Source organism: Garra rufa, chromosome 2 (genome assembly GCF_049309525.1).
Source record: "Garra rufa chromosome 2, GarRuf1.0, whole genome shotgun sequence".
Classification (NCBI taxonomy): Eukaryota; Metazoa; Chordata; class Actinopteri; order Cypriniformes; family Cyprinidae; genus Garra; species Garra rufa.
In genome coordinates, this window is record NC_133362.1 from 3,851,888 (window position 1) to 3,868,495 (window position 16,608).

The following is a 16,608-nucleotide window of genomic DNA, read 5'->3' on the forward strand; positions in this document are numbered from 1 at the left end:
CTGCTGCTGTAATGTTGACATAAAGAATAGGAATATATTGTGCCTTCTTTACAGTTTTGTGTTTAAAAGAAACTGATCTAAAACCGTTATTTGTGTCTGTAAGGGTTGGACAAAATGTGTGACAGCTGCACCTATTTGAAAACTGTATTAAAAAGAAATATGAAAACTCATTAAATTGACATTTACAGATTCATTTTTTTGTGTTGTGTAACTGTATTACAGAAAAACAATAATAATTTTACATTCTTTTGTGATTTATATATTATTATTGGTAAATATAAAGGTAGCAAGGCAATTAGACAACAAAAAACCCAATATTTAGGTAGTTTTTAACCCAGCAACACAGTTAATCTGACCCACTGGTTGGGTCAAATAAACAACCCAGCATTTTGGGTCAAATGATTTAACCCAGCACTTGGGTCAAAACAACCCAACGCGTGTTCTGTCCCATAGTTACCCAGCAGCTGGGTTATGGTTGGGTTATTTTTTAACCCAGCACTTTTTAGAGTGTGTGATCAAAGAGGAAAACACGGGGAACAATGTGGCAACGCTTTTGGGAGACTGACCAAATTCTATAACTATCATTGGATTAACATTAAAATCCCAACATAGTATTTTTTTGTTCAAATCATTTGACTAATTATAGATGGAGAAAGAGATTTGATGAAGCACAGATACAGCGAGGCTGTTAAAAACATGAGTGTTTAATGAGAGCAGCATTACATCTGGATTACTATGACCTTTATAAAGCAGAATATAAAAGCATTACGGTGTGAGAGCCTGCCTTAAAAAATAACCACAAACAGACGATGATCATAGAGATTAAAAACAAATAACAACAACAACAATAATAAAAATACATATGAAAAGATTATACAAAAGCAGTTCTTAAAAACAACAAGCATTGACTGCATTACAAAAGATACTGTAAAAAAACAGCAAATAAGTCCTTCATGTTCTAGGCACTTTTAGTTGTCAAAGTCAAAGTTGACCTGTTATTTTGATCTGTTCACCTGATGAAAACCACAGAGAGAATGAAATAAACCAACACTGGCCACGATAATATCACAGAGGCACAGAACCTTCATCAGAAACATCACATCAGTGCTTCTCAACCATCACCACTCACTCACTCACCGTTATATCTGCGGGAATGAAGAACTTTGGTTTGTGAATCTCAGACACTCCTGATTTCTGTGCATTACGTTTCATGATTCCAGACCTGAACGTTCCTCAAGATTCCTGCACTTTTAAACTAATTCATTGATCTGACTTTTCCAATCATTTGGGATTTCTTACTGACAATTTCTAGCCAACACACTGCAAAAAATGATTTTCTTATTTAGATTTTTTGTCTTGTTTCCAGCCAAAATATCTAAAAAATCAAGAAGGATTTTCTAGACGAGGAAAAATTATCGTCTTGTTTTTAGAAAAAAAAAGTTAAAATAAAATTGTCTAAATTGTAACAATTAATTGTTTTAAGCAAAAACTCACTTCATTTTGACTTCTTTTTTTCTGAGAACAAGACAATAATTTTTACTTCTAGAAAATCTGAAACAAGCAAAATAATCTGCCAATGGGGTAAGAAAGATAATCTTGTTTTCTGTTTGAAATAATCATTTTTTTCTTACCCCATTGGCAGATTATTTTGCTTGTTCTAAGCAAACACTCACTTAATTTTGACTTGTTTTTTCTGAAAACAAGAAAATAATTTTTACTTGTCTAGAAAGTGGTTCTTGATTTAAGAATTTTTAGATATTTTGTCTGCAAACAAGTAAAAAAAATCTAAGTAAGAAAAGCATTTTTTGCAGTGAGGTAAAATATATATTCAGTATAAAAATGCTCACGGCATTAAAAGATTTGATTAATTTTCACGAGTCTGGAAATCACTTTTACAAGGCTTCTTCATATATACAGGTTTTTCAAGACTGCATGAATTTTGTTGGTAAATACCTTGATTTCACTGCGAAAAATGCTGTATTTACTTAGATTTTTTGTCTTGTTTCCAGCCAAAATATCTAAAAATGTTTAAAGTAAGAAGGATTTTCTAGACAAGTATAAATTATTTTATTTATTTATTTTCGGAAAAAACAAGTCAAAATTAAGTGAGTTTTTGCTTGAAACAAGCTAAATAATCTTGTTTTCTGTTGAAATAAGATTTTTTTTCTTACCCCATTGGCAGATTATTTAGCTTGTTTTAAGCAAAAACTTAATTTTGACTTCTTTTTTTTTCTGAAAACATGACAATTTTTACTCGGCTAGAAAATCTTTCTTGATTTAAGAATTTTTTAGATATTTTGGCTCGAAACAAGACACAAAATCTAAGCATTTTTAGCAGTGTAAAATATTTTTGAGCTTGGCTTAACTAGTAAAATGTATATTCAGTATCAAAATGCTCATGGCATTAAAAGATTTTATTAATTTTCATGAGTCTAGAAATCACTTTTAAAACAAGGCTTCCTCATACATACAGGTTTTCCAAGACCTGAATTGAATTTTGTTAAATACCTTGATTTCACTGCAAAAAATGCTTTTCTTTTACTTTGATTTTTTTTTTTGTTGTTGTTGTTTCCAGACAAAATATCTAAAGATTCTTTAACCAATAAGGATTTTCTAAACGTGTAAAAAGTATTGTCTTGTTTTCAGAAAAAAGAAGTTAAAATTAAGTCTTATTTCAAACAGAAAACTAGATTATTTTTCCTACCCATTGTTTCAAGCAAAAACACTTCATTTTGACTTGTTTTTTTCTGAAAACAAGAATTTTTACTCGTCTAGAAAATCTTTCTTGATTTAAGAATGTTTAGATATTTTGGATGGAAACAAGACAAAAAAATCTAAGTAAGAAAAGCATTTTTAGTAGTGTAAAATGTATATTTAGTTTAAAAATGCTCATGGCATTAAATTTTTTTATTACTTTTCATGAGTCTTTTAAAACAAGGCTTCCTCGTATATACAGGTTTTCCAAGACTGCATGAAATTTGCTGTTAAATACCTTGATTTCATTGCAAAAATGTCTTGTTTCCAGCCAAAATATCTAAAAATTCTTAAACCAATAAGGATTTTCTAGACGAGTAAAAATTATTTTCTTCTTTTCAGAAAAAAGAGTCAAAATTAAGTGTTTTTGCTTAAAACAAGCAAAATAATCGCCAATGCACTGCAAAAAATGCTTTTCTTACTAAGATTTTTTGTCTTGTTTCCAGCCAAAATATCTAAAAATTCTTAAATCAAGAAGGATTTTCTAGACGAGGAAAAATTAATGTCTTATTTTCAGAAAAAACAAGTCAAAATTAAGTGTGTTTTTGCTTGAAACAAGCTAAATAATCTGCCAATGGGGTAAGAAAAATAATCTTGTTTTCTGTTTGAAATAACATTTTTTTTCTCACCCCATTGGCAGATTATTTTGCTGGTTCTAAGAAAAAAATCACTTAATTTTGACTAGTTTTTTCTGAAAACAAGACAATCGTTTTTACTCATTTAGAACATCCTTCTTGATTTAAGAATTTTTAGATATTTTTGCTGGAAAAAAGACAATTAATCTATGTAAGAAAAGCATTTTTTCCAGTGTGGGGTAAGAAAAAAAAATCAAATTTCAAACAGAAAACTAGATTATTTTTCCTACCCATTGTTTCAAGCAAAAACACTTCATTTTGACTTGTTTTTTTCTGAAAACAAGAATTTTTACGCGTCTAGAAAATCTTTCTTGATTTAAGAATGTTTAGATATTTTGGATGAAAACAAGACAAAAACATCTAAGTAAGAAAAGCATTTTTAGTAGTGTAAAATATTTTTGAGCTTGGCTTAACTCGTAAAATGTATATTTAGTTTAAAAATGCTCATGGCATAAAATTTTTTTTATTACTTTTCATGAGTCTTTTAAAACAAGGCTTCCTCGTATATACAGGTTTTCCAAGACTGCATGAAATTTGCTGTTAAATACCTTGATTTCATTGCAAAAAATGTCTTGTTTCCAGCCAAAATATCTAAAAATTCTTAAACCAAGAAGGATTTTCTAGACGAGTATAAATTATTTTATTTTATTTTTTTCGGAAAAAACAAGTCAAAATTAAGTGAGTTTTTGCTTGAAACAAGCTAAATAATCTTGTTTTCTGTTGAAATAAGATTTTTTTTCTTACCCCATTGGCAGATTATTTAGCTTGTTTTTCTAGACGAGTAAAAATTATTTTCTTCTTTTCAGAAAAACTAGTCAAAATTAAGTGTGTTTTTGCTTGAAACAAGCTAAATAATCTGCCAATGGGGTAAGAAAAATAATCCAGTTTTCTGTTTGAAATACGATTTTTTTGCTAACCCCATTGGCAGATTATTTTGCTGGTTCTAAGAAAAAATCACTTAATTTTGACTAGTTTTTTCTGAAAACAAGACAATCGTTTTTACTCATTTAGAACATCCTTCTTGATTTAAGAATTTTTAGATATTTTTGCTGGAAAAAAGACAATTAATCTATGTAAGAAAAGCATTTTTTCCAGTGTGGGGTAAGAAAAAAAAATCTAATTTCAAAAAGAAAACTAGATTATTTTTCCTACCCATTGTTTCAAGCAAAAACACTTCATTTTGACTTGTTTTTTTCTGAAAACAAGAATTTTTACGTGTCTAGAAAATCTTTCTTGATTTAAGAATGTTTAGATATTTTGGATGAAAACAAGACAAAAACATCTAAGTAAGAAAAGCATTTTTAGTAGTGTAAAATATTTTTGAGCTTGGCTTAACTCGTAAAATGTATATTTAGTTTAAAAATGCTCATGGCATAAAATTTTTTTTATTACTTTTCATGAGTCTTTTAAAACAAGGCTTCCTCGTATATACAGGTTTTCCAAGACTGCATGAAATTTGCTGTTCAATACCTTGATTTCATTGCAAAAAATGTCTTGTTTCCAGCCAAAATATCTAAAAATTCTTAAACCAATAAGGATTTTCTAGACGAGTAAAAATTATTTTCTTCTTTTCAGAAAAACGAGTCAAAATTAAGTGTTTTTGCTTAAAACAAGCTAAATAATCTGCCAATGCACTGCAAAAAATGCTTTTCTTACTAAGATTTTTTGTCTTGTTTCCAGCCAAAATATCTAAAAATTCTTAAATCAAGACGGATTTTCTAGGCGAGTAAAAATTAATGTCTTATTTTCAGAAAAAACTAGTCAAAATTAAGTGTGTTTTTGCTTGAAACAAGCTAAATAATCTGCCAATGGGGTAAGAAAAATAATCTTGTTTTCTGTTTGAAATAACATTTTTTTTCTCACCCCATTGGCAGATTATTTTGCTGGTTCTAAGAAAAAATCACTTAATTTTGACTAGTTTTTTCTGAAAACAAGACAATCGTTTTTACTCATTTAGAACATCCTTCTTGATTTAAGAATTTTTAGATATTTTTGCTGGAAAAAAGACAATTAATCTTAGTAAGAAAAGCATTTTTTCCAGTGTGGGGTAAGAAAAAAAAAATCAAATTTCAAACAGAAAACTAGATTATTTTTCCTACCCCATTGTTTCAAGCAAAAACACTTCATTTTGACTCGTTTTTTTCTGAAACCAAGAATTTTTACGCGTCTAGAAAATCTTTCTTGATTTAAGAATGTTTAGATATTTTGGATGAAAACAAGACAAAAACATCTAAGTAAGAAAAGCATTTTTAGTAGTGTAAAATATTTTTGAGCTTGGCTTAACTCGTAAAATGTATATTTAGTTTAAAAATGCTCATGGCATAAAATTTTTTTTATTAATTTTCATGAGTCTTTTAAAACAAGGCTTCCTCGTATATACAGGTTTTCCAAGACTGCATGAAATTTGCTGTTCAATACCTTGATTTCATTGCAAAAAATGTCTTGTTTCCAGCCAAAATATCTAAAAATTCTTAAACCAATAAGGATTTTCTAGACGAGTAAAAATTATTTTCTTCTTTTCAGAAAAAAGAGTCAAAATTAAGTGTTTTTGCTTAAAACAAGCAAAATAATCTGCCAATGGGGTAAGAAAAATAATCCAGTTTTCTGTTTGAAATAATCATTTTTTTCTCACCCCATTGGCAGATTATTTTGCTGGTTCTAAGAAAAAATCACTTAATTTTGACTTGTTTTTTCTGAAAACAAGACAATCGTTTTTACTCATTTAGAACATCCTTCTTGATTTAAGAATTTTTAGATATTTTTGCTGGAAAAAAGACAATTAATCTATGTAAGAAAAGCATTTTTTCCAGTGTGGGGTAAGAAAAAAAAAAATCTAATTTCAAAAAGAAAACTAGATTATTTTTCCTACCCCATTGTTTCAAGCAAAAACACTTCATTTTGACTCGTTTTTTTCTGAAACCAAGAATTTTTACTCATCCAGACAGTCTTTCTAGATATTTTGGCTGGAAACAAGACAAAAAAATCTAAGTAAGAAATGCGTTTTTTGCAGTGTAATAGGAATTGTTGGTCGTGTGTTTTGAGAAAAAAAACCCAGAAGGACTTTGTGGAGACGGACAGTGGGAGTTAAAATAAACTGTTCACTGCAAAAAATGCTTTTCTTACTTAGATTTTTTGTCTTGTTTCCAGCCAAAATATCTAAAAATTCTTAAATCAAGAAGGATTTTCTAGACGAGTAAAAATTAATGTCTGATTTTCAGAAAAAACAAGTCAAAATAAGTGTGTTTTTGCTTGAAACAAGCAAAATAATCTGCCAATGGGGTAAGAAAAATAATCTTGTTTTCTGTTTGAAATAAGATTATTTTTCTTACCCCATTGGCAGATTATTTTGCTTGTTTTAAGAAATAATAACTTCATTTTGGCTTGTTTTTTCTGAAAACAAGAAAATAATTTTTACTCGTCCAGAAAATCCTTCTTGATTTAAGAATTTTTAGATATTTTGGCTGGAAACAAGACAAAAATCTTAGTAAGAAAATCATTTTTTGCAGTGTGATTATTCACGGCTTAGAAATGTTTGCAATCGGAGGCATTGCATATTTATTTATTCCAATAACACAGTCGCCAGTGAGCACCTCAAAGAAACATAAAGATCATACTATGACTATGAACAATCTCTCTTTCATCACACACACATGACGTTAATTAGTGAATGTTTGTTAAATGTATTATAGGTTTGTATGTCAGTCTCTAAGCTCATCATGAATCTCTCAGGACTGAAATCCACTAAAGATGTGTTTGGTGACACACATATACATATATATCCGCAGGCGTGACGTGATTCCAGCGTGGTGTGTGCAGTACCTCCTCCTGCGCCTGTAACCTGACGGATCTGCGATTGTCCTGCGCTGCAGAGGTCAGAGGTCATCCTCGGGGTCCCTGAGGCTCCAGTGAGAGGAAGGAGCTTCTACAGAAGCGTAAACAGATTATGAACGGGACAGAAGCGTGTTTGATCCTCTCACATCTGAAATGTGTCTCTGATCGCAGTCGTCTTCCTCTAGAGTCTAGACTTTGGCGTCTGTGGAGGAGTTGCTCAGAGTCTGAAGGATCTCGCTGAACGTGGGCCGTTCTTTAGGGCTGGACGCCCAGCAGCGGCTCATCAGACTGCAGACGTGAGCGGGACAGTTCGCCGGAGGAGACAAACGCAGATTTCCGGCCTGGAGACCTGAGACACAGAGAGGTTAACAACTCAGATCATCAACATCAGGTCAATAGTTTACACCCCCCTTTCAGAATCTGCTAAATCTTCATGATTTCATATAAAATGCATGTTATTTTTTATTTAGTAACTGACCTGAATAAGATATTTAACATGAAAGATGTTTACATATAGTCCACAAGAGAAAATAACAGTTGACAAAGTTCCATAAGTTTGCATTCCCTTGATTCTTAATACTGTGTTGTTCTCTGACAGCTGTTTTTTGTTCTTCAGAAAAGAACAAATTATTTGGTTTTCCAGCATTTTTGTGCATTTGAAGCCTTTCCAACAATGACTGTATGATTTTGAGATGCATCTTTTGACACTGAGGACAACTGAGGGACTCATATGCAACTATTACAGAAGGTTCAAACACTCACTGATGCTCCAGAAGGAAACACCATGCATTAAGAGCCGGGAGTGAAAACTTTTGAACAGAATGGAGATGTGTACATTTTTCTTATTTTGCCTAAATATGATTTTTTATTTTTTCATTTAGTACTGCCCACAGAAGCTACAGAAGATAGATACGTATTTCCCAGAAGACACAATAAAAGTTAAAAATAAAGTAAAGTTAAATTTACCCCGATCTTCAAATTTCAAAAGTTTTCACCCCCGGCTCTAAATGCATGGTTTTTCCTTCTGAAGCATCAGTGAGTGTTTGAACCTTCTGTAATAGTTGCATATGAGTCCCTCAGTTGTCCTCAGTGTGAAAAGATGGATCTCAAAATCATACAGTCATTGTTGGAAAGGGTTCAAATACACAAAAATGCTGGAAAACCAATTTTTCTGGATTTTTCTGAAGAACAGCAGGCAGTTTAACTGTTCAGGACAAACAAGGGACTCATGAACAACTATCACTAAACAAACACAGCTGTGGATCATTCAGAGAACAACACAGTATTAAGAATCAAGGGGATGTAAACTTTTGAACAGGAATATGTGTAGAATATGTAAATGTCTTTTATGTGAAATATCTTATTCAGGTCAGTGCTAAATAAAAAATAACATGCATTTTGTATGACCTCTCTTATTTTGGTAAAATACTTCTGAAAGGGGGATGTAAACCTTTGACCTCAACTGTATCTATTAATCTATTGTTTTATCACACTATCCATCCATTTATCCATCCGTCTGGCCTTAAAGTCTTCAAATGAGATCTGAAGGACATCTCATTATGATCCTATGATGATCATCTGCTAAAATCAGGGTTTCTAATTTTTTAAAATCAAATTTAAGACCTTTTTAAAACAAATAAATCAGGTCGAAAAAATCTAAATAAGGCAAGTTTATTTTGGTTTATGTACGGTGCCTTGGAAAAGTATTCATACCCCTTCATTTTTTTCACATTTTGTGTTGTTGCAGCATTATGTTAAACTGCTTTAAATTACTTTTCCCCACATCAATCTACATCTCATACTCCACAATGACAAAGCACAAAACAGGTTTGTAACAACTTTGCAAATTTATTAGAAATAAAAAACTGAAAAGATCCCGTTGCATAAGTATTCATACCCTTTTCTGGGACACTGGAAATGTATCTGAGGAGCATTCATATTGCTTCTAGATGTTCCTACACTTGGAGTGGAGTTAAACTGTGGCAAATTCATTTGAATGAGTCTGATTTAGAAAGACACACACCTCTCAGAAAAGCTCTAACAGCTGAAAATGCAGATCAGAGCAAAAACCAAGATAACTGCCTGTAGAGCTCAGTGACAGACTTGCGTTAAGGCGATGATCTAGAGAAGAGTTCAGAAACAAATCTGCTGCATTGAAGGTTGACAGAAGCATTCTCCATAATGGAAGACGACTGGAACAACTAGGACTCTAGAAAATGTCCAAGCTGACAGAGATGGAGAGGTGAAAAGGTGAGGCAAAGAATGGCAGATAATTGCCAAATGCAGATGTGCAAAGATGCTCACATCAGACCCAAAAACACTTGAGGCTGTAAAGCTGCTTCAACTATGTACTGAGTTAAGGGGATGAATACTTATGCAATCTACTTATTTCAGTGTTTTATTTTGAATACATTTGTGCAAATCTGGTTTGTGCTTTGTCATTATTATGGTATATGGAGTGTAAACTGATGTGGGGGAAAACTAATTTAAAGCAGTTTAACATCATGCTGCAACAAAACAAAATGTGAAAAAAAAATGAAGGGGTATGAATACTTTTGCAAGGCACTGTATTAATATGTCGGACATCTACTCACCTTCCAGCACCTGGTCGTCGTTGAGCGTGGGGTACGGCAGCTCGCCCAGACTGAACACCTCCCACATGAGCACCCCGAACGCCCACACATCGGACTTACTGCTGAACTCACCCTCCAACACGCTCTCAGACGGCAGCCAGCGCAGAGGAACACAGGTCTGCTGGTGCTGATAGTACTCACTGAGACACACAGAGACACACATCAGCTCATGTGACTGAGCTTCATCAACACTAGATGGCGCTCTGCACTCATGTCAACACTACAGACAGACAGCAGGAGCTCACACCTGTTGTAGACGTCTTGACTCAGACTGAGAGCAGACACTTTGACGTGTCTCTGTCCGCTGATCAGACAGTTCCTGGCCGCCAGGTCTTTATGCACAAAACCCTTGTTTGATAAATGCTGCATCCCATGAGCCACCTGAGCACAGATGGAGACCTGCAGAGACACATCAAGATCAGCACAGAGTTCCTGAATGCACTCAGAGATGCAGGAACCGTTGGTTCCAGGAAGAACCTACTTTAGTTTTAGTGCTGATGGGATGAGGCTTGAGTTTCTCATCGCTGCTTTTTGATATCGTGAGGAACTGTTTGAGATCGCCCTGAAAGACCAGAGAAAACTACATGAACAGACTTCCATTTCAAGCAATAAACTAGCAAAGACCAGGTCAAATAAAAAGAGACATTTATTTTTGAATTTCAAAATCATTTGTAATGTTTTGCCTATTGCAAATTATTTGATTCAGATCAGAATTTTGGAGCGGGTTCACAAATCTTTTGCTTTAAACTGAAACCTAGGAGCACATCAATCATTAGATTCAAATTGGGACTTCGGAGCGGTTTCGTGAATCTTTTTTCTGATTTTTTTTCTTAAGTATAAAACATCAAACCATAAGTGAGATCTCACATTGAAGTCTCTGAAAATCAAAAAAGTAGTGCTTGAAAATTCCTGGAATTTTTTTTTTTTACAGTATCTGTGCAAACCCAGTGTCTTTGTACTTGTCTTTGTGAATTTCTTCTTCACTTTGCTATAAAAAATTGATTATAAATGTCTCATTATTATGTATTATTATAAATCATCCACATTGATCTGAGCTGATGCTCCTCAGCTTTTGACTGAAATAAGCAGTATTTGTGAACAGTGTTGTTTTTGACAACCATCTTAGATTTAGTCTTAGTCTTTTGGACTAAAATGCTTCTTAGTTTTAGTCAAATTTTAGTCACTTCTAAATGTGATAGTTTTAGTCCAATTTTAGTCGACGAAAAGTCAAAAAGGTTTTAGTCTAGTTTTAGTCAAAAAAAGGGAAAAAAGTAGTCTTTTAACAAATTAATGTAGGTCAGTAAGTATTTTGCTGTTGGGTAGTGTCACTTATAAGTTCTGAAAATAGCAGATCTATAGTTCAACACAATGTGAGCTTCCGGATGGACTATTTTCACCAATAATTACAATAATGAAGGAATGTTTTAGAACATAAAAGACAAACAAGGATGGAATGCTAAAACAGCTTGCCATACTAGTATAGCAAAGAGTATTTAATGCTAAAACGGCTTGCCATAGCGTCAGATACTTTTTAAGTTTTAATTGGCATGCACAAAAGCAGAAATGTCATGCATTTTAAACGTCTGACGGACCACCCACTAACATTTTCGTCTATTCTCGTCTCGTCAACGAAAACTCACACACGTCTCGTCATGTTTTAGTCATCAACGAGCCATTTTTATCTCGTCACCGTCTCGTTATCGTCATGAAAAAAAGTGGCGTCAACGAAATGATTTCGTCATCGTCATCGTTGACGAAAACAACACTGTTTGTGAACAATATTGAATTAGGAAAAGGATTTTCTGAAGCACAATGCTGGATTTATACATTCAAACAAAAATGTATGTTATTTATGATTATTCATACTACTAATTAAGTGAAAGAGAATTAGCGCAAATAAATGTGTGTTCTGTGTGTACATAACCCAACGAACTCGAAAGGGGTTCGAATGTGTTTAGTACCAGATCCACGTATTCCAGGATCATGTAATGTGGTTCGGTCTCTCTGCAGATTCCCAGCAGCCGTACAACATGAGTGTGTTTGAGTTTGCTGAACATCTCCAGCTCTCGTTTGAACTCGGTTCGGTGCGTTTCCTCTCGACTCTGTAAACTCTTGACCAGCACCAATGTCTCCTGATCTGCCTCCTCTATCGCCTTCGCTTTAGCCAGAAACACCTCGCCGAACACGCCACGACCTGCACACACACGACACGGACACATCAGATTTGTAGAAATGTGTCATTCCATCACTGTCTCACCAATGGATCCTCTGCAGTGAATGGGTGCCGTCAGAATAAGAGTCCAAACATCTGATAAAAACATCACTATAATCCACAAAACTGGACCAAAGTGTTCATATTTAGAGCTGTTTTAGCCACTTAGACCACTTTTCACTGAAGGAAGCGTTATTAATGATTATGGACATGCATTTTAGTTAAAAACATCTTAATGATGGACTTGTTTCAGCTTTTGTCTTCTCAAGATGTTAACTGATGGACTGGAGTGGGGTATTGTGGATGTTTGTGATGTTTTTATCAGCTGTTTGGACTCTCATTCTGACGGCACCCATTCACTGCACATTTAAATGTATTCACACTCAGATCATCCAAGATATAGATGAGCTTGTTTCTTCATCAGATTTGTATAAATGTGTCATTCCATCACTGTCTCACCAATGGATCCTATGGAGTGAATGGGTGCCATCAGGATAAGAGAAAAAACATCACAATAATCCACAAAGTTGGACAAAAGTGTTAAAATTTAGAGCTATTTTTGCTTGTAAATTGTGCTTGATCTATGCAGATTTCTCTCCTGATTATTATGGATTATGGTCTCAATTTGAGTTACAAACGTCTTAATGATGGATTTGTTTGAGCTTTTGTCTTCTCAAGATGTTAACTGATGGACTGGAGTGGTGTGGATTACTTGTGGATTATTGTGATGTTTTTATCCGCTGTTTGGACTCTCATTTTGACGGCACCCATTCACTGCACATTTTAATGTATTAACACTTAGATCATCTAAGATATATTTGTTTCTTCATCAGGTTTGGAGAAATGTGTGATTCCATCACTGTCTCACCAATGGAGTGAATGGGTGCCGTCAGAATGAGAGTCCAAACAGCTGATAAAAACATCACAATAATCCACAAAACTGGACAACAGTGTTCAAATTTAGAGCTGTTTTATCCACTTTTTCACTGAAGGAAGCGTTATTGTGGATTATGGACTTTAGTTAAAAACATTTTAATGATGGATTTGTTTCAGCTTTCGTCTTCTTCAGCTTGTGGATTATTGTTTTGTTTTTATCACCTCTTTGGGCACTCATTCTGACGGCACCCATTCACTCCAGAGGATTCGTTGGTCTCATCTACACCTCGGGTGAGTACATGTTCAGCAAATTCTCATTAGTAAATGAATATGGTGTGATTTCTCAATGTGAAGAAATATCCTAAATCCAGAAGCAAATATCAATCTTTCAAATGATCATTATTCTAAAAGTGAAGAGAGTTAGTTTGTGTTCTGGTGATTTATTACCCAGTGTGGTGATGGTCTGCAGGTGCGCTCTGGGAAAGTGCCGTTTGTCACTGGAGCTTTGCTGTTTCTCTGTGTTTGCTGAAGGTCCCAAGGTGGTCAAAGCCACTTCCTCCTGGATCTCAGACATCCTGTGGCCGTTCTGCTGCACAGCGCCACCTACAGGAAACACAAACACACTCTTTGCAAACGTCTCTAAATGAACAGAACATGTGCCTAATGACAAGACTGGTAAACATATTAGAAATGACCAGGTTGAACATCCACTTGACATAAAAGACTGATTTAACTTCTCAAACAGACAGATGTTCGCTGATAGATTAGTCTATCTGACATCAATCATGTGACACACACACCGTTCAGACACTCCATCTCTGGCTCTTCTCCGGTGACGTTCTTCTGCAGGCGTTTGTTCTTGCGTCTCTGTTTGCAGTAGAACATCAGTCCCAGCACAGCGATGATGTACGCCACGGCCACCGCCACCGACAGCGCGATCGTCTGGAACATCTTAAACTGACTCTTATCCTCGTCTTCACTGCGTGGATGCACAGGCTTCTCTGAGAACAATAACAGTTTGACACATCTCAGTAATCACTGCAGGACTTTTAATAACTGTTACATTGTTATTAATCAAAATAAACTGTTCAGAACTAGAAGTTGGTTCAGTGCAACTGTAGCAGTTTACAGTCGCCAGGCAACAATGTAACACACTCATATGAATGTTTCACTAAAGAGTATCAGTTTATAAGCAGATCAAAGCAGTGGCGTACCGCACGTCTTAGAGGCCTCCCGCAAAATACGAGATGGGGCCCCTCCCACCAGCAGTGATGTCATGCATGAAAATGTATTGTGCACCGTCTCTTCCATTTACATAACTGATCTATCAGTAATGAATGTGCTGAATTATCATTGCATTGATGCATTTGACGTTATTATTAATAATAGCATAGGCTATAGCATATACTGGTCCTTCTCAAAAAATTTGCATATTGTGATAAAGTTCATTATTTTCTGTAATGTACTGATAAACATTAGACTTTCATATATTTTAGATTCATTACAACATAACTGAAGTAGTTCAAGCCTTTTATTGTTTTAATATTGATGATTTTGGCATACAGCTCATGAAAACCCAAAATTCCGATCTCAAAAAATTAGCATATTTCATCCGACCAATAAAAGAAAAGTGTTTTTAAAACAAAAAAAGTCAACCTTCAAATAATTATGTTCAGTTATGCACTCGATACAATAATTTGTGTACTCAAACAAAAACTCCTAAAGTTTGGATCTTTTTCTTTAGAAAATTGTATTTAGGTGTTTTACACTTTCAAATTAAATTGTCAACATATAACATTCCCCAAGCAAGTTATAGCCATTTTTTTAACAATGTTATTAAAGCGCTTTTCAGTGAAAAACAGGCCTATTTAGTTCATTTAACAATATAGATGTGTCCAAAACAGAGTAAATTAACAGTAGAAACAGTGTTTTATAATAACAAAACACAGTGAAGAAGTAACAATAGTGCAAATGATCTTTACAAACATCTGCCAACAGCCTAACATAACCCAACTTAATTGTTTTCTCTAAGAATGAGTGAATTTCTAAAATTTTAATAAAAACTCAACAATTGAGTGTTTTTTTTTCACTGTGTACTCAAACAAAAACTCCTGAAGTTTGGATCTTTTTCTTCAGAAAATTATATTTAGGTGTTTTACACTTTCAAATTAAATTGTGTCTACATATAACATTCCCCAAACAAGTTATAGTCTTTTATTACAATATAAAAAACAGGCGATTTTCAGTGAAAAACAGGCTTGTTTAGTTGATTGACAATATAGATGTGTGCAAAAATGTTTAGGGAGTAAATTAAGAGTAGAAACAGTGTTTTATAATAACAAAACACAGTAAAGAAGTGATTTTTTTGTGCCACAAAAATACAAAATTATTTACAAACTACACACAAAATGCAAGGAAAATCTATGCTGGCATGCAAATGTACGGTGCCCGCCAGGGGACACCTTCGGTTCACTTATGTTTGTCGTGGCCACGACATATAAACTCGTGGGAACATGATATTATGTTGTGGCCACGAGATATTAATTCGTGGGAACGTCATATTAACTCGTGGGAACGTGATATTATGTCGTGGCCACGAGATCATTTTGTCGAGGTAACGACATCCTTATGTCGTGGCCACAAGATGCGATGATGAGGGAACGAGATCCATTTCTCGTGGCCACGACTTATTATGTTGAGGAAACAACATGCATTTCTCGTGGCCACGAGTTTTAATGCATAAACAAACCTGCGTGACCATAGTAACCCAGGATTAGCCTATCAGAGATAGGTTTATTAATATTTTATTTTTAATTAAGAAATTATTATATTAATTGTTACAGAAATTAATACAATATTAAATTATTATATTAACAATGGGCGATGCTGTATATGCGAATGCTGATGCTGTCTGTGCGCCATGTAGACAGTATATTCAAAAGTTTATCATGAATAAATATTACATAAAGTACATCAAATAAAATAGCCCTACAGGAAACATTTTATCCCACAGTCTTGTCCATTAACTGATCCTCCTCTTTCCGTAATATTTTTATTATTCGTTTATATTCGTTATTTCCCCCTTCATTTCGATCTCCTTAACGTTCTGAATGTAGGTTCTATGACTGGGATTTTTTCAGTTCAAAGGCTGAATTTAACATATATTGTATTTTATTTAGTCTAATTAATAGACAAATATAGTGTTTCAGTGAAGAGTGAATTATTCACGTAGTTTCATTTGGAAATCATTTATCGTCACACCGTAAAATAGGCCTATTTTATTTTATTTTTATTTTTAATAATTTCTATTATTATTAATTATTATAATTAGCCCATTATTGTAGGCCTATATATTTATCTATTTTCGTTTATATTCGTTTTCCCCCTTCATTTTCATCTCTTTACTTAACGTATATGGAAATGATAGGCTACTGTAAATGCTTGACATGACTGATTTTGACTGGAATGTAGTTTAAAGGTTGAATTGAACATATTTTTATTTTGTTTCGTCTAAGATACTAGACTATATAATACTATACTGTTCACTGACGAATGAATCATTCACGTAGTGAAACGAATATAAATGAAAATAAAAATATATACAATAATAATAATAATTATAATAATGATGACGATAATAATAATACAAATACGGAAAAAAGACGAT

The 16,608-nt window shown here is 33.7% G+C and overlaps 1 protein-coding gene across 1 annotated transcript; it reads right to left on the minus strand.

Annotated features, from left to right (window-relative positions):
• Window positions 1-7,396: 7,396 nt before the first annotated feature.
• On the minus strand, window positions 7,397-14,219 carry LOC141325805 (inactive tyrosine-protein kinase 7-like). The gene is made up of 8 exons (XM_073834537.1): window positions 14,156-14,219; window positions 13,742-13,942; window positions 13,389-13,544; window positions 11,815-12,047; window positions 10,335-10,415; window positions 10,101-10,252; window positions 9,815-9,993; window positions 7,397-7,569 (listed from the first exon to the last, which is right to left on the minus strand). Exons 1-8 carry the CDS (start codon window positions 14,217-14,219, stop codon window positions 7,409-7,411), a joined length of 1,227 nt encoding a protein of 408 aa, XP_073690638.1. The 3' UTR covers window positions 7,397-7,408.
• Between the last annotated feature and the right edge of the window lie 2,389 nt (window positions 14,220-16,608).

Excerpts from the sequence above, each read along its gene's own strand:
- LOC141325805 (XM_073834537.1), bottom strand. The coding sequence starts at position 14,219 with ATGACATCACTGCTGGTGGGAGGGGCCCCATCTCGTATTTTGCGGGAG. Across the intron at positions 12,048-13,388 it reads GCAGACCATCACCACACTGG|GTCGTGGCGTGTTCGGCGAG; the intron begins GTAATAAATCAC and ends GTGTGTGTGCAG. Across the intron at positions 10,416-11,814 it reads TCCTGGAATACGTGGATCTG|GGCGATCTCAAACAGTTCCT; the intron begins GTACTAAACACA and ends CTGGTCTTTCAG.